Below are 16,216 nucleotides of genomic sequence, written 5' to 3' on the forward strand. Positions count from 1 at the left end.
AGATGGGAAAACTGAGGCTCGACAAAGTCACGTTTATCAAATGACATGTTCAAGGTCATACAACTAGTAAGTGCTGAAAAGGAATGTAATGTACGTATTACTTAGAAAACAGTGATTAACTGGCTTTAAGAGCTAAATCTGTCTCCTGCTTGGGGATTCATTCAGCTTCTCAAATCTGTGGACTCAAAAAAATTTTTTTTGTTTTTAATTCTCAACCGTTCTGTGAATATCGCTCTGTTCCGTCTTCTCGCCTCGCCTTCTGGGACTCCGGTTACGTGTCCACTAGACCTCCTGAGTGCATCCAACATGGTTTACATTCTCACCAGCTTTCCACCCCCTGATTCTTGGTTCTGTTTCAATCTTGATATTTTCTGTCAATCGGTCTTCCGGTTCCCTAATCCTGGCTATTGATGTATCCAATCAGTAAACCTACTCACTGAACTGTTAATTTTAGACTTTGCATTTTTTAGTTCTGGAATGTCCGTTTGATTCCTAAAAACAAAATTCAGGGGTGACTCAGCTGGTTAAGTGTCCGACTCTTGATCTCGGCTTGGGTCACGAGCTCACAGTTCATGAGATCAAGCCCCAGGCCGGGCTCTGCGGTGACAGTGCAGAGTCAGCTTGGGATTTTCTCTCTCCCTCTCTCTCTCTCTCTGCCCCTCCCCCTCAAAATAAATACATTAACTTAAAAACTCCTGAGTCCCAGGGGATATCCTTTTTCATCTACATTGTCCATTTTCCCATTTCCTTGAATATATTGAAAAAAATTTTTTTAATATATTTTATTTATTTTTGAGAGAGAGAGTGTGCGTGCACAAGTGGGGGAGGGGCAGAGAGAGAGGGAGACACAGAATCCAAAGCAGGCTCCAGGCTCTGAGCCGTCAGCACAGAGCCTGTCGCTGGACTCGAACCCACCAACCGTGAGATCATCACCTGAGCCGAAGTCGGAGGCTCAACTGGCAGAGCCACCCGGGCGCCCTGTGTTTTGCTTCTCGATATAAACGGCAGCCCCATGCGAGGCTGCATGTTTCCGCAGCAGAATGTGTCACCTGAGGCACGTGGTGAATTGCAGCCCTGTGAACTTCCCACGGCGTCTGCACTTGCACTTTTGCGTAAGGTGTATAAATTCTGGCAGGCAGTGGTTCCTCTGACGGCCACGAGCAGAACCTGGGTAAGATGCTTAAAGGCATCAGAGAACTGTAGAAACACTATGGACGTGAGGGACTAATATTCCGGAGAGGAGAGGACCACTGGAGAGGTCAGTGGCAGGTGGCAGCTCTTTCTGTGTCGGGAGCATTTGCCAGGCCTGGCTGCCGGCCGGGGCTGCTGGGGGGAGGAAGGAAGCGCACAGAACGGGGAACAGCGCACAGGGCCCGGGGGGCAGCCTCGGAGGCCGGTGGGCTTCAGGCCCACGGCTGGCCTCCCCGCAAGACAGTGGCTGAACGGCAAGTCTCTGCGGGTCTGGAGGTAGGCTGGACGTTTCCAAAAGGCCGAGTAAAACTTCCCTCGTGTTTACAGTGCTAAGAAGTGGGGGCCTGCCAAGGGGTCTGGAGATGAACCGTGAAGGCAGGAAAGCTCCAGAGGGACTGGGGACTGGCGCTGGCATCTACATCCCCCCTCCTCCGGGGCACTAAAGGGTGTGGGGAGGAGCTGGAGCCTCAAAGTCCGTGTTTGGCCCCTGGGGAAAAGACAGACCAGCAGAGATGTGGGAGCCTGAGTGACAGAACTGGGGACGAGCGGCCCCAGACGGCACGGCCCGTTTCCCCTTCAAGGTTTGCCAGATTTGAAGGTTAAAATCTGGAAGGCTACGGAACGAAGCTGAAGACCTCAGACAGAACGGGATGATCTCCCAAAGCCTTTCGGGGAAGAGGATATAAAGACGTGCCAGGCTCCCAGCTGAGAGCCGTGGAGGGTCTGCCCTAAAAACAGAAGTGAAGCCGAGGCGGACTGAGCCTGACCAGAGCTGGAACGGGGCCCCAACCTGGTTCCGTGCCTGCGTGGAACATGGATTTGCTCTACTCCCCGCTTGCCCAGCAGACGAAGAGGGGAACTTTCTCTTGTAGGTGATAACGTCATGTGGAACCCTAACAGCGTGTTCATACCCATTTCCCACCATACAGTGGAGAATGAGTAGACATGCTCAGTTGGTTAAGCGTCCGACTTCAGCTCAGGTCACGATCTTGTAGTGTGTGGGCTCAAGTCCCGCGACGGGCTCTGTGCTGACAGCTCAGAGCCTGGAGCCTGCTTTGGATTCTGTGCCTCCCTCTCTCTGCTCCTCCCCCACTTACACTCTGTCCCTCTCTCTCTCTCTCAAAAATATTTAAAGAAAATTGTTTTAAATAATTGAAAACATTTGCAATATTGCAAGACTCATCAAAATGTGGCACTGAAGTGAGCAGACACTGTTGGAAAAATGGTGCCGATCGACTTGCTTGACGCAGGGTAACCACAAACCTCCAGTTTGTAAACAACGCAATTACCCGTGACAGGCAGTAACGTGAACCCCAGCAGAACGCGGTGCGCCCCTACTCAGCATGCTGCCGTTCCTGCTAAGATCATCAAAAGCTATTTGATGAGGAAGTCAGCAGCGAGTTTTGTCACTCCTGCCTGGTAACAAACGTCCAAGAATCCCTTATTTCCAGGGACCTTTTTCTTGATTGTTTCTTAGAGCCTCAGGGCTTCGAAGGATTTCTGCCAGAGTGAGCCTTAGTTGCTATTTCCTAACGCTTCTCAGTTGTTCCTTGATTATTTATTTACATGTCTCCACCCTCTTCCTGACTTCCTGCAACTAGAAGATGAGGAATCTTGACTCATTCATCTCGTATTCGGTTAACAGAATGCCTGACAAGTAAATGCTCAGTATATGAATGTATGAATGTAGCGTGTGCTGGGTTTATCATTCCAGGTTCGTTCTCTCCCCTTCGTACCCTGCTGTGGCCTCCCAGAGGCTGATCTGCAGACCGCAGCATGGGTCCCCAGGGGCCTCCGGCTTCTGGTTGGGTCTGGCCAATGGCAGGAGATCAAGGGAAGAAGCGAGGGTATTTGTGCCCCCGGCTCCCCTCTTGTGGGAAGCCATGCGTATCCTGGGATGTCTCTCAACAAAAGGTCACCTCTCTCCTCCAGGCAGCCAGCTCTACGTGACTCTGGTCTTCCTCAGTCTGTAGCCTCTTCCTCCCTGATCCTTTGAGCCAGAGAAGGGGGCGACATCTAACACCAGGTCCCCGCACCACCCCCTACAGCCTCCCTCCACCCAGCTCATGCCTGTATGGTTACTTCCTTTGTAAATTAACCCTCGGCAAATTACCCCCATTAAGCATACCTTCACCTTCTTGTTGGGAAACAGCAAGCCCCAATCGCTTATGGAGATTTTAAGTTGTTGGAGCTGGACGCTGGGGCTCCGGGTGCTTAAAAAGGGGCACAGCGCTGGTCGTCAGAGTGTGTGGTGTGGCTGGCCACGAAGGGCCGTTGGATGCGTGGCAGCTTTGAGGAAATAAACAGCAGTTTTGGAAACTATTCTCCACGCGGGGCAGACTTCTCTCCCACTAACTTGTACGATCTTATTTTAGACCGACGGTCTGTTTTTAAGTCTCTGAAATTACCCCTTGTCATGGTTGTGTATCTGACTCAGCACAGAATGTGCCAGGAGAGGAGGAACTCGGGACCAAAAAGAATAGAGTGGGGACGCGTACGTTAGGCACCAGCCGTGCCAGATGAAGACTTTGTAATGAGTTCCATTGGTGTCGAATTCTGCGTTTCACTTCCTGCTCTCCTGGGTTTTCTGCTGCAGGTGATTATAAACAGCACCATCACACCCAACATGACCTTCACCAAGACGTCGCAGAAGTTTGGGCAGTGGGCGGACAGCAGAGCCAACACGGTGTTCGGCCTGGGGTTCTCCTCGGAGCAGCAGCTGACAAAGGTAACGAGGTCCCCTCGTCTGGACACTGTCACCCAGTCCCTGGGTGCTGAGGGCCTGAGTGGCCCCGCTGGTGAGCAGGATTCCTCTTCGGCCTTTGATTTCACCCTGGCTGGCCCCGCAGGGCTGCCCAACCAGATGGATGACCTTTTAGAAATCCCAGGTCCCTGGAAATGAAGCTGTTGTTGGGGAAGGAAACTCACAGGACACCTGCTCCTGCAGAGCCTGATCCCAGCCCCAGTGCGTGGCTCTGCAGGCGGTTCCTTCCCCGTGTGTCACCCCGGGCCTTGTGCCCAGAGTGCACGCGCCTGGCGGCCACCAGCATCAATGACCCCCTGGTTGGAGCCCTTAAGGAGAGGGAGGTCCTGCTGAACTACTCACTAGCAAACAGCTATTAATCTGGAGGCCCTGTGCCCCTTAAAGCATCACACCACGTTTTGTCTCACGGTTTCTGGGGAAAGGATTCGTAGCTTAGGTTTGATTCTCCGAGGGGCCCAGGACACACGCTCTGTGGACAGTCAGAAGGTGTTGAGGAGCACATCGTGACCGACCACAGGCTTGGAGAGCCCCAGGGTCTGCGGGAACAAGCTGACCACTTCTGAGAGGCTCACCCGCTGATGGATGTGTGAGCAAGTGGGCTTCCCTGGAGGATGGGGAAGGAGCCCCGTGTGCGTGTTCAGAACGCATTGCTTGAAAGCGAGACTGGCTAGTTTACATGACACAGGAACTTACTGGAAGGTCAGAGGGCCTCAGGGAACCCCGGGGGAGAGTTGAAAGGGAAGGGCTGGAGCCAGGCTGGCTTCAGGAGGCTAGGGCTGGGGAGTTGTTTCTCTGTAGACCATTGCCGTGAGCATATTCATTGAGCTGTGGCTGGGCGGACCCCGTGCGAGGCGCTGAGCACGTGGAGCTGTGGTCCCGTCCGTCCCCAGAGGCATTTACAAAATTCCAGGTTCGGGGGACTTGACAGGGCCACTTGGTATGGACTGGGATGCTTGGATTTGCTGAGTACACAGGGGACAGCTTTCAGAGGAGGTTCAGACGAGCCAGGAAGCCGCCCCGCAGGGGCCCACGGATTTGTACCTCTTCTCTGGTCAACGTGTGTGCGTGTACTGTGGACACATGCACGCACACCTCGGCACACGCACGTGCATACTCAGGCACACACGTGCATACCTAGGTACACACGCATGTGCACACTTAGGCACACGCATGTGCACGCTTAGGCACACACACACATCTCTAAGGAGGCCTGCAGCCCACAGACCCAGCCATCCTACCTCCAGCCAGACACGCGACCCCGATGGAGGCCACCCCACGCCCTCTGTATCCCCAGGTCCTTACATGGACGCTACTCCCTAAGAAGCCCAAGAGACCCAAAATGACCCGGTGGCACTTTGAGCATCTCTTTTTTGCCACCTGCTCACAGGAGCATTCTTTCTTGGGTCTCAACACGTCCAGCTCACCAGGGCTGTGAAGCACAGGGAAAATCCTTGAGTCTAGGTCATCGGGTATCATCGTGGGAGGCAATGTCCCTTGGTCCCCGGACTCGCATGCTGCACCTCTGGGGAGAAGCACCACGTGCTCCCACCCAGAAAGCCTGGTGCTCCCGCAGGCAGCACAGCAGGCGGGAGGGCCCACAGTCCTAAGGTTATCGGACGCTGCTTCGTTTCATCGGCGCAGAAGCGGGTTGGCTGGTTTCAGGCTGTGCTGTGCGGCACAGGAGACCTTCAGGAGGCCTCTGGGCGGTGGGGCTGGCCTAGCGACGACAGACCATGGCATCTGTCAAGGGAGGAGGAGTGCTCCGGAGGAAGGGCCCCCGTGCGATCCGCTTTCCACCGAGCCGCTGGCCGGTGGCCTGAGGGCGCGGTGCAGATCTGGGGCCTCGGGGTGGATCCCTGTTGTTGGCAGTTGGCGCTCAGCAGGTCAGAGGGTGGGGCGGCCCTGGAGAGCAGGGGTATGGGTCATCTAGGTCGCGAGGGGCCTCTCTCTCTGGTGCCCGGCGAGTGTGTTGGCAAGCCTTTTGGGCGAGCACTGGGCTGCCTGCAGGACCAGGGTGGGGCATGTGGTTTTTAAGGATTCTCTCTGGTGTGAAGGTGGGGACTTTGGAAGAGCATAGTCTGTTCAGGCTGTTACAGCAAAATGCCACGTGTTGGGGTGGCTTACAGGCAACAGAAGCTGACTTCTTGGAGCTCTGGAGGCCGGAAGTCTGAGATCGGGATGCCGGCACGGTCAGGTTCAGGGGTAGGTCCTCTTTCTGGTTGTATCCTGGCAACTTCTTACTGTGCTCTCACGTGGCCCAAAGAGAGCAAGAGAGCTCTATGGGGTCTCTTAATAACTTCTTCTTTAGTGTTTTTATTTGAGAGAGAGAGAGACAGACAGAGCACGAGTGGGGGAGGGGCAGAGCGAGAGAGGGACACAGAATCATCGGAAGCAGGCTCCAGGCTCCAAGCTGTCAGCACAGAGACCAACACGGGGCTCGAACCCACAAACCGCAAGATCATGAACTGAGCTGAAGTCAGACGCTGGACCAACTGAGTCACCCCGGCACCCCAATCAGTGGGGTCTCTTATAAAGGTACTAATCCCTGGGGCGCCTGGGTGGTGCAGTTGGTTAAGCGTCTGACTTCAGCCAGGTCACGATCTCGCAGTCCGTGAGTTCGAGCCCCGCGTCAGGCTCTGGGCTGATGGCTCAGAGCCTGGAGCCTGTTTCCGATTCTGTGTCTCCCTCTCTCTCTGCCCCTCCCCCGTTCATGCTCTGTCTCTCTCTGTCCCAAAAATAAATAAACGTTGAAAGAAAAAAATAAAATAAAGGTACTAATCCCTTTTATGAGGGAGCTACCCTCATGACCTCATCACCTCTCAGTGGCCCCACCTCCTAATCCATCACATTGGGGGTTAGGACCTCAACGTAAGAATTTGAGGGGGGCACAGGCTTTCAGCCAGTTGCAGCCATTCATGCAGAATATGAATCTTTCAGACTTGGGTTCCCTCTGGGCTCACTGGGTTCCACTGATGTAGCCGTTCCCAAATCTTTGTCACTAAGCTTCCCACTTTGTTTCTTCCAAGTCCCTACCCAGGCAGCGAGGCCCCTCACCATTTCCCCAGGGTTCAATGTACACCCGACTCCAGGTGACCTGCCCCGTGCACACCGGACAAGGAAACACTCCAGCTCGTGCCCACAGGGAGGATTTTCCTTTTCCATATTGTCCACGTCACGGGACCCGCATGGACAACCCCATGACAGCGTGTGCCGGGGGCTGGTCATGCGTCGTGCGGCTTTGGGGGTGGGCCGGGCTGGTAGAGGCCGGCACAGACGTGAAACCACAGCCTACGAAGGGTTTCAAGCGAAGAACGAAAATGGTCGGATCCGCACCGCAGGCAGATCTTTCCAGTGTTGAGGGAGACGGGGTTGTTCTGGTCCAGAACGGAGATGGCGAGGACCTGAGTGAGTGGACGTGGGAGGCAGGGGCTCTGGGATGAGGGCGGGCACATGGACGGATGGACAGAGCTGCCATTTTCTGAAACGAGGAAGAAGAGGGGCTGTGAGGATCAGAGAGGATTTTTGTGAATTGGAAGCAAGTATGATCGTGGTTTGGTGAATGAATGATTCCAGAACTCCTGTCTGGGGTGGGCACCACGGCTGCCCGGAGGAGGCGGGGTGGGGGAGTTGGGAGCAGCCCCTGCCCTGCCCTGCCCCCCCTGCCCCCTTCCCACACCCGCTGGGGTCCTCAGACCCCTGGGGACACAGCGATACGGGGAGGCTCCTGTGGGAGGCAGGGCGTTGGCGGGGCCGTGAGGCCGTGTGTCCCTGACTCCGCCCGAGGCTCCAGGCCTTCTGGAAGCCCAGGCAGAATCCCTCTCAGCTGCCTGGAACAACTTCTTCAATCTTTGGAGGAATCAGAGTTGCTAGGAAGGATAAACAGGAGAGAGTTTAACGGAAAGAATCGAAGGAAGGGGGAACTCAAAAATCAGAACAAGTTGTGAAAGTTCACTTCTTTGTCCGCCGAGACCTGGGGGGACCTCAAGCCATGCCTACCTCCACGCTCGGCCGCTTTGCATCCTTCCCAGGCAGAAGAAAACGTCCTGTCATTAAGGAGGAGTGTCTGGTCTTCCCGAGTCACTTGGTCTGTTCTGGCAGCGGAGTCTCGGCTCGGTGACTGTGACCTGCCCTTGTCACAGAGGCTTATCAGAGAAGCCCTCGGATGTCTCCTTTGTTCAGAATGTTTCAAGCCAACTTTTCCCCTTCCCTGTGAAGGGAACGATTAACCACACACGGATAAATTACCATGAAGTGCGGCTGGAGGTCTCGACAAGTGGCAATTAGCTAGCAGAAAGGAACTTGGACCTGAGGGGACAGCTGTGGCCGAGTATTTCTGACTCCACAGAGCAACCACCCACAGTCCTGAGACAGGAATCTGTAATCAAACCCTATAACTAGGCTAGAAAAAGGAACAGCAGCGCAGCTATTTTCATTTGAGAACACTTTCTACGCACGTCTCTCTCTACCCCCCGGAAGGAAAATAGAAACCTTGGTCTCCACTGTTCCCATTATAAGGACCACTTTACACCACGGTCCCAAAAGTCCTACAGGGACACTTTCTGCTCTTTAGACAGGCTTTCCAAAAATAATAGCAGCTGTGTAGTCCCAGAGGTAAGCTGGGACTCGGCTGTCCACCCACCCGAGGGGACGTGATAGCGGCCTACTGAACGTTAGAAGGGATTTGCACATTCTGGTAAAAGAAGGAGCTTCGGAAAAGAGACAAAAAGGAAGGAAACCCAAATGTAAAAGTGAGCCACTTGCTAAAGTTTAGATTCTTTCTGGTATCTGACCTTAGATGTCACTGTTCTGAGTTTGGCTCTGAGTTTGGTGTCATTTATCCCAGACAGAAGGAAGCACTTCCTGCCACGAAGGCGGTGACCCAGGGTGGGGTTGCTTGTGCCCTGCGATTGATTCGTCTGAACCCTGACACACACACACACACACACACACACACACACACACACACACACACAACATTTGCTCTTGACCCATTTTAATTATTTCATCTGTAATTCATATTTGTATCCTTATGTTCACTTAAGTCTGTGTAGTTGTAAGAACATTGCTCTGTCTGCCACCTTTCTGATTTGAGGGCAGTTGTTTTAAAGTAGGAGATAGTAGTCATTCATTCTTTTGATGTTTTGGTGAGAATGCCTTTGGCTGCAAGTAACAGGGAACTAGTCACAAGGCTGAAACAAATAGAGTTCTTTTTTACACACAGAAGAGAAGTCCTAAGGCAGGCAGTTGCCAGTAGGATGCAGTGGCCCCACGATATTGGGTGTGAGAGCTCTGCATGTTTGTTTCTTTTATTGGCATTTTCCTCATGGTGCTAAGACGGCTTCTCAAGCTCTATCCATCACATCTGCATTCATCATAAGAGGGGAAGGTAGAAGGTGGTGCTACAGGAACTTCCCTGTGAGGTCCTTTGGCAGACTTCTCCTTGGGTCCAACTGTCAGTCCCTGGGCCACCTTCCCACAGGGGGAAAAAAAAAAGAAGAAGAAGTAGGTCACTATGGCCAGCTCGGAGTGGTTCTCATTCTCTCTCACCTTGGAAATTTCCTGCTCCAGTCAAATTTGAGATTTTGTTAAGCCAAGAGAAAACAAGAAATGGATTTTGAATGGAGCAAATAGTGTCTGTCACAGAGTCTTCACTGGCCAAGGCCGAAAAAACAAAAAAGCCACAAATAAGATAATAGTCTTTCATTTTCTAGCAGGATAATGATGAAAAAGATGATGATTTTAACTTTTAAAAAACGATTACTGCAAGTTTAAAAACTGCAGAAAATGATGAAGCACCTGGGTGGCTCAGTTGGTTGAGCGTCCGATTTCGGCTCAGGTCATGATCTTACAAGACGGCTCATGAGTTTGAGCCCCGCATCGGGCTCTGTGCTGACAGCTTGGAGCCTGGAGCCTGCTTTGGATTCTGTGTCTCCCTCTCTCTCTCTGCCCCTCTTCCACTTGTGCTCTGTCTCCCTCTCTCTCAAAAATAAATAAACACTAAAAATTTGTTTTAATTTTAAGGGGCTCCTGGGTGGCTCAGTTGGTTAAGCATCCAACTTCGGCTCAGGTCATGATCTCATGGTTCGTGGGTTTGAGCCCCGCGTTGGGCTCTATGCTGACAGCTCAGAGCCTGGAGCCTGCTTCGGATTCTGTGTCTCCCTCTCTCTCTGCCCCTCCCCCATTCATGCTCTGTCTCTGTCTCTGTCTCTCTCTCTCTCTCTGTCAAAAATAAATAAAAAACATTAAAAAAAATTTTAAAAACTGCAGAAAATTATCCTAACAAGTAAAGACGTGAGAATTTGGCATACATTTTAGAAAGCTTTATGCTTGGAATATCCTTTGATCCACTGGTTTCATTAACTGGCTTTTATTCTAAGGAAATAATTATAACTGAGTACAGAGATTGAGCTTTAAGAATTTGACTTGAAATATCATTTATAACGGCAAAAGCAAAAAACCAAGACACCAGCCAAATGTCCAACAGTAAGAAATTAGGTGAAATACATTCCAGTATATCCTTCAGGGCAAGATACTGCATAGCAATTCACATGCGGTAATAGAAAAGCATATAATTGCATGGGAATATTAATGTCCTGTTAATTTCATAAGTGGCTATAAAACGAGGTGTACCATATCATTCTGTTTCAAAGATAAATGTGTGTAATGGATGCATACATAGAGATAGGAAAATATTGGAAGTTTATGTGGTGGTGGGACCATAGGGTTTGAAGAATATTTTTTTCTAAACTGTACTTTCTACATTCAGAAGCTTGTGCTTTTTTTTTTTAAAATGTTTATCTTAGGGAGAGATCGAGCGTGAGCGGGGGAGGGGGAGAGAGAGGGAGACACAGAATCCGAAGGAGGCTCCAGCCTCTGAGCTGTCAGCGCAGAGCCCGACACGGGGCGCGAACTCATGAACCGTGAGATCATGAGTTGAGCCGAAGTTGGATGCTCAACCGACTGAGCCACCCAGGCGCCCTGTGTGTTCTTTTTTATAGTAAGGGGGAATGTTAGAAAACTTAAGCCTTGGAGATAAGATTTTTCACCGGTGGACAATCCCCTGGCTCCTTGGTTGCTTTTAAGTTTCCATTATTGTATTGAGGCCTTTTTTTTTTTTTTCACGTTCTCAATTATTTTCACAGAATAGTTTCCCTGAAGTGATATCACTTAGATCAAGGGGTATGAACGCTGTTTTCACTGATGATCTGGAAATGTCTTGCCCGCCCTGGGTATTGTAACTGTATTTACTGTTTGCTGATTTAGCAAGCAAAGAATAGTACCTCATTATTTTGATTTGCATTTCCAGTGGGACTGAACAATTGTTTTTATCAATTGCTTACTTACTGTGTTTTATATTTGTGCATTTTGCTGTTTATCTATTGGGGTTTTCACGTTTTCCTTTTCAGTGTGTACGAACTTCCTCTACTAAAGATAATGGGCCCTTCTCTGTGATACCAGCCTAGCAACGGATATTCCCCCCCAGGCATTTGTTTCCCTTCTGATTTAGTTTTTCTTCCCCTTTTCTGCTGCAAAGCTTTCACCTGTTTTTTTAGACAAATCTGTCTCTTCTGTGATTCTCTTGTATTTCTTCCAAGTTGAGAACATTACCTTCTTACCCCTCAAGCAGAAGTTTGGTGAACGTTCAATTCTGTTTGCATCCAGATTTTTAAAAAATATCCCGACCCCGTTACCTCACTGATCATGTATCATGCCACTTGTTTGTAGTAAAGGTTTAAATTCATTTCCCCTGTTTACTAACGTTGTGCACTCCATCTCTGTGGGGTAACCTTCCCTATCAGTGTATCGATTCCTCGTTTGTCACAAGATGATGTTTATATAAGAGGTAGGGCCTGTTTCCCTCACGCGGCTACTGATAACACATCTTTTAAGATGATTTATTAAATTTTTTTTAAATTTAACGTTTGTTTATTTATTTATTTAGAGAGAGAGAGAGACACACACAGAGTGTGAGCAGGGGAGAGGCAGACAGAGAGGGAGACACAGAATCTGAAGCAGGCTCCAGGCTCTGAGCTATCAGTCAGCACAGAACCCGATATGGGGCTCAAACCCACGAGCCGCAAGATCATGACCTGAGCTGAAGTCAGACGCCTAACCAACTGAGCCACCCAGGCACCGCCCCTACAATGATTATTTGTTCCAAATTGATCCTATAGGGCTTATCCTACTTGGTTGCATTTTAGGCTTACTTTGTGAAATTTCCTTTTTTATTCTCACCCATTTGAATGTCAAACAAAATCCTCCAAAAACTCAGAGTTTCTCTGAGGACAGAAACCAAATCTTAGGTATTTCAGTGTCCCCGGCACAGTCCTAAGTACATAGAGATCACCACTTCCTAGTTCTGAATGAATGAATTCACCCTGTTTTGGCACTCTTTTACTAATGTTCATGGTTTCAAGGCTCTCACTTTTATTTTACTTGAAGAAACTAGTCAGATCGAGGCCAGAGATGCCACAGTTCCCTGTTTGAACCCCTGTCACATGCCCAGCAAAGCCCTGTCCTTTTTCTCCAGTGATCCGTGGAGGTAGTGTTATTGCCCACATTTTGTAGATGAGGAAACTGAGGTTCAGAGTGGCTCATTTCCCTGCATTTGAAAGGCTGATGAGGGTTGGAACTGAGCAGCTCACCCAAGCTAGCAGTTAAGCAGGTAAGTCTTAGGACACTGTAGTGTCCAGTGCTGGTGTCAGATGGCCTGTGTTCAGTCTCAGGGTGACCTTGGCGGTTACGAAACCCATGTGTCCCCATGTGGATACTGAGCACCTAAGGGTCGCTGGGAGTGCACAGCCAGATGAGACATTCCAGCTGCTCTCCTCTTATCCCTGTGAAGCCAAGAATAGGTGTCCTTCTTTTTCTTTTTCTGAGATGTTCTAGGCTGTTACTATTTTTAAAAAATTTTTTTAATGTTTATTTACTTTTGAGAGAGAGAGACAGAGTACAAGTGGGGGAGGGGCAGAGAGAGAAGGAGACACAGAATCTCAAGCAGGTTCCAGGCTCTGAGCTGTCAGCACAGAGCCCAAGAAGGGGCTCGAACTCATGAACCTCGAGATCATGACCTGAGCTGAAGTTGGACGCTCAACCGACTGAGCCCCCCCCAGGCGCCCCTGGCTGTTGTTATTTATAACGGCACCCTCATCCCGCAGTCCCTTTGAGGTTGTGTGTTTTGGTGTATGTGTTCGTGCTCTCCCTTTTATAACTGAGAAGGAGAGCCGCCCATCAGTGTAGCGGAGGAGAGCTGTAAAATCGGGACTGGCCAGGGGCTCCCCACTCCATATCTGACACTCTGTGCCTCAAGCCTCGTCTTTGCCTTAAAGGTCCCCGTGGCCTGTTTTGAGTTGAAGCTTTTAGAAGTAATTTTTTAAAGGCTTTTTTTTTTTAATGTTTATTTATTTTTGAGAGAGAGACAGTGTGTGGGCAGGGGAGGGGCAGAGAGAGAGGGAGACACAGAACCTGAAGCAGGCTCCAGGCTCCGAGCTGTCAGCACAGAGCCCGACACGGGGCTTGAACTCACGAACCACGAGATCCTGACCTGAGCCGAAGTCAGATGGTCAACCGACTGAGCCACTCAGGCACCCCAGTAATTGTCTTTTAAAGAGGGAGTGTGTACAACCGTGTTTTACATCTTAAGGTAATGGAGCTTCTCTCTGCAAGTGGAAAACCTAATCAGTTAAGTATTCAGCAACTGCCTTGGGCAAGACTCTTGGCATTCTTGTTGGCACAGGAAGGTAACTGGGTGTGTGGAAGACAGATCTGCGTCCAAGTTCAGGTTTATCATAACTAGCCGTGTGACCCCGGGCTTTAACCAGCCTCCCTAAGGCTGCATTTTCTCATCGGAACACTGTAGAGCTATCCCGTCGAACAGAATGGTGGGGAAGAACCAAAAGAGAGAACGTGTGTTAAGAAGCCATTCCACTCCTTCACATGTAGATGTGGTTGTGCTCAGGGCCCAGGGGAAGTGGGGGGTAAGTACGCCTACCCAAGGCAGCGACTGTGGGACCACTGAGGGGCCGCCATGATGAGTGTCAGGGGACAAAGAAAGAAGCCGCCACTGGAATGGAAGGTTTGCGCCTTAGGCTGAGAGTCTCCAAGAGCAGAGCTAAGGCCTTCACCAGTTAGGGATGTTAGAGACAGAGCGAATGGAGGCCCCGAACTCATCCAGAAGTGACTTGTTCTGTCAAAGCCTGGAAGAACTTTGTATACTGACTTGGTTGCCACTGACTTCTGTTACTCAGCTCTTGGCCTCCTGGGAGGCAGAGTGGTTTCTGGTAGCTGCACCAGCTATCTGAGTATATCTGAGTATATGAGTATATCTGAGTATATGAGTGTATGAGTATATCTGAATATATGAGTATATGAGTATACCTGAGTATATGAGTATATCTGAGTATATGAGTATATCTGAGTATATCTGAGTATATGACTATATGAGTATATCTGAGTATATGAGTATACATGCCTCAGCGCCCAGCTTCCTGCAGGGCCCAGCTCACACATGGTGGCCGGGGGGAGGGGGGGGAGGGGAGGGGTACCTCTTCACCGAAGGGCTGAGTGCTGCTTGGACCATGTGTTTTTGACTGAATGAGCATGACGCTGGCTAATGACATTTCCAGTCTAGTTTAAAAACAGCTTCCCGTGAGACAAGGGGCAGAGACAAGAAAGGATCCGTGAGAAAGAGTGCCCATTTGGTTTGGTAGCCTGGCAGAACATCGGCCTGCTTGTAGAGAGAGAGGCGTCCCCCTCCTTACTGAGTGCAGCACGGGCGAGACCCGGCAGGGCTGTCTGTTGGGAACAGTTTTCTTCACATCACATTTGACTTTTAATGGATACTGGACAAAAGCACTTAAAATGATGCGTTTCGAAAGTAGAATCTTTGAGGGGTGCCTGGGTGGCTCGGTCCCTTAGGCGTCCGACTTCATGTGGCTCAGGTCATGATCTCCTGGTTCATGGGTTCGAGCCCCACGTTGGGCTCTGTGCTGACAGCTCAGAGCCTGGAGCCTGCTTCGGAGTCTGTGTCTCCCTCACTCTCTGCCCCTACCCCACTCATGCCCACTCGCTCTCAAAAATAAATAACTGCTAAAAAAATTAAAAAATTGAATCTTTTAACATCTTAATAGGATTGAAAGGTCTTTATGGTGCCTACACAAAATCTCTTCTGGGCTAACGCTCATATTCTGAGGGATGCCCCACCTAGTTGGGTAAGCGTAGGAGGCGGCCAGATGGGGCAGGATGCCCCCAGACACTCACCGCAGTTCCTCGCAGAGTATCCGCTCATTGGTCTAGCAGAAGAGAGCTGTGCCTTTCTCAGGCTCCACTAGCACCGTGGACATGATTTGTTTTTCAAGTGGCCAGAGGGTGTGTGAGTCTGGAACCCAGAGTTCATTCATTCACTGAACAAACTGATTTGTGCCTGCTCTCTGCAGGTGCTGGGTAGGTGCCAAGAGAAAGGCATGGACCCTACCATCAAGGAGTTCTGGCATGATGTTTTGACTTTAAGAGTCCCCTAAGAGGAAGCAGGGAGGGGAGGGCTGTGTCTCAGGCTGGACCTCACATGGTTTTTTTTTCTTTTTTTAATGTTTATTTTTGAGAGACAGAGCATGAGCGGGGGAGGGGCAGAGAGAGAGGGAGACACAGAATCCCAAGCAGGCTCCAGGCTCTGAGGTGTCAGCACAGAGCCCGACGCGGGGCTCAAACTCACAAACCGTAAGATCATGCATGACCTGAGCCGAAGTCGGATGGATGCTTAACCAGCTGAGCCACCCAGGCGCCCCTGGACCTCACATGTTTTAAACAAGTAACGTGATTTTCCTCTGATTGCTCTGGGATGGTTAAATATGAAGCCCCGTGGCTGGGCTTTATTTATGGTCCTGCGGGAGCAACATCGGCCAGCACAGAAGGGCTGTCCTTTCCTGCTTCGGCCAGGGTGCTTTGTTCACAGTGTCTGTCATCTGGCAAGGTTTTCCCAAGTGGGCCACTGCTGCCTGCGTTGTAAACATGCTCCCAGAGTAGCCTGTGCTCCGAAATTAACATGTTCTCAGCAAAAGCCTCCTCGCAGCCTTGCAACTTGCTAGCTCTTTGTGTTTTGCAGCAAGCACATTTAGCTCTCTTTTGCTTTGTAATGCCAGCTTTATCACAGAACGTTCTCTGCTTGAACAATGTATTTGCTAATTAAAATCAGTTGCCTTGTCAGTGACTATAAGCCAGTGATTGATTTGATTGCTCTGGCATTGTAAGAAATTTATTATGAAA

The 16,216-nt window shown here is 50.4% G+C and overlaps 1 protein-coding gene across 4 annotated transcripts in view; it reads left to right on the forward strand.

Moving 5' to 3' along the window:
* Positions 1-16,216, forward strand: part of HOMER2 (homer scaffold protein 2) — a 96,174-nt gene that overhangs the window by 66,950 nt on the left and 13,008 nt on the right. For all 4 annotated transcript variants that reach the window (XM_027068189.2, XM_027068190.2, XM_053223487.1 and 1 more), the window contains exon 3: positions 3,788-3,919. In XM_027068189.2, the coding sequence (XP_026923990.1) occupies positions 3,788-3,919 (132 nt within the window). The remainder of the gene's footprint in view (positions 1-3,787; positions 3,920-16,216) is intronic.

Source organism: Acinonyx jubatus, chromosome B3 (genome assembly GCF_027475565.1).
Source record: "Acinonyx jubatus isolate Ajub_Pintada_27869175 chromosome B3, VMU_Ajub_asm_v1.0, whole genome shotgun sequence".
NCBI classification, from domain to species: Eukaryota; Metazoa; Chordata; class Mammalia; order Carnivora; family Felidae; genus Acinonyx; species Acinonyx jubatus.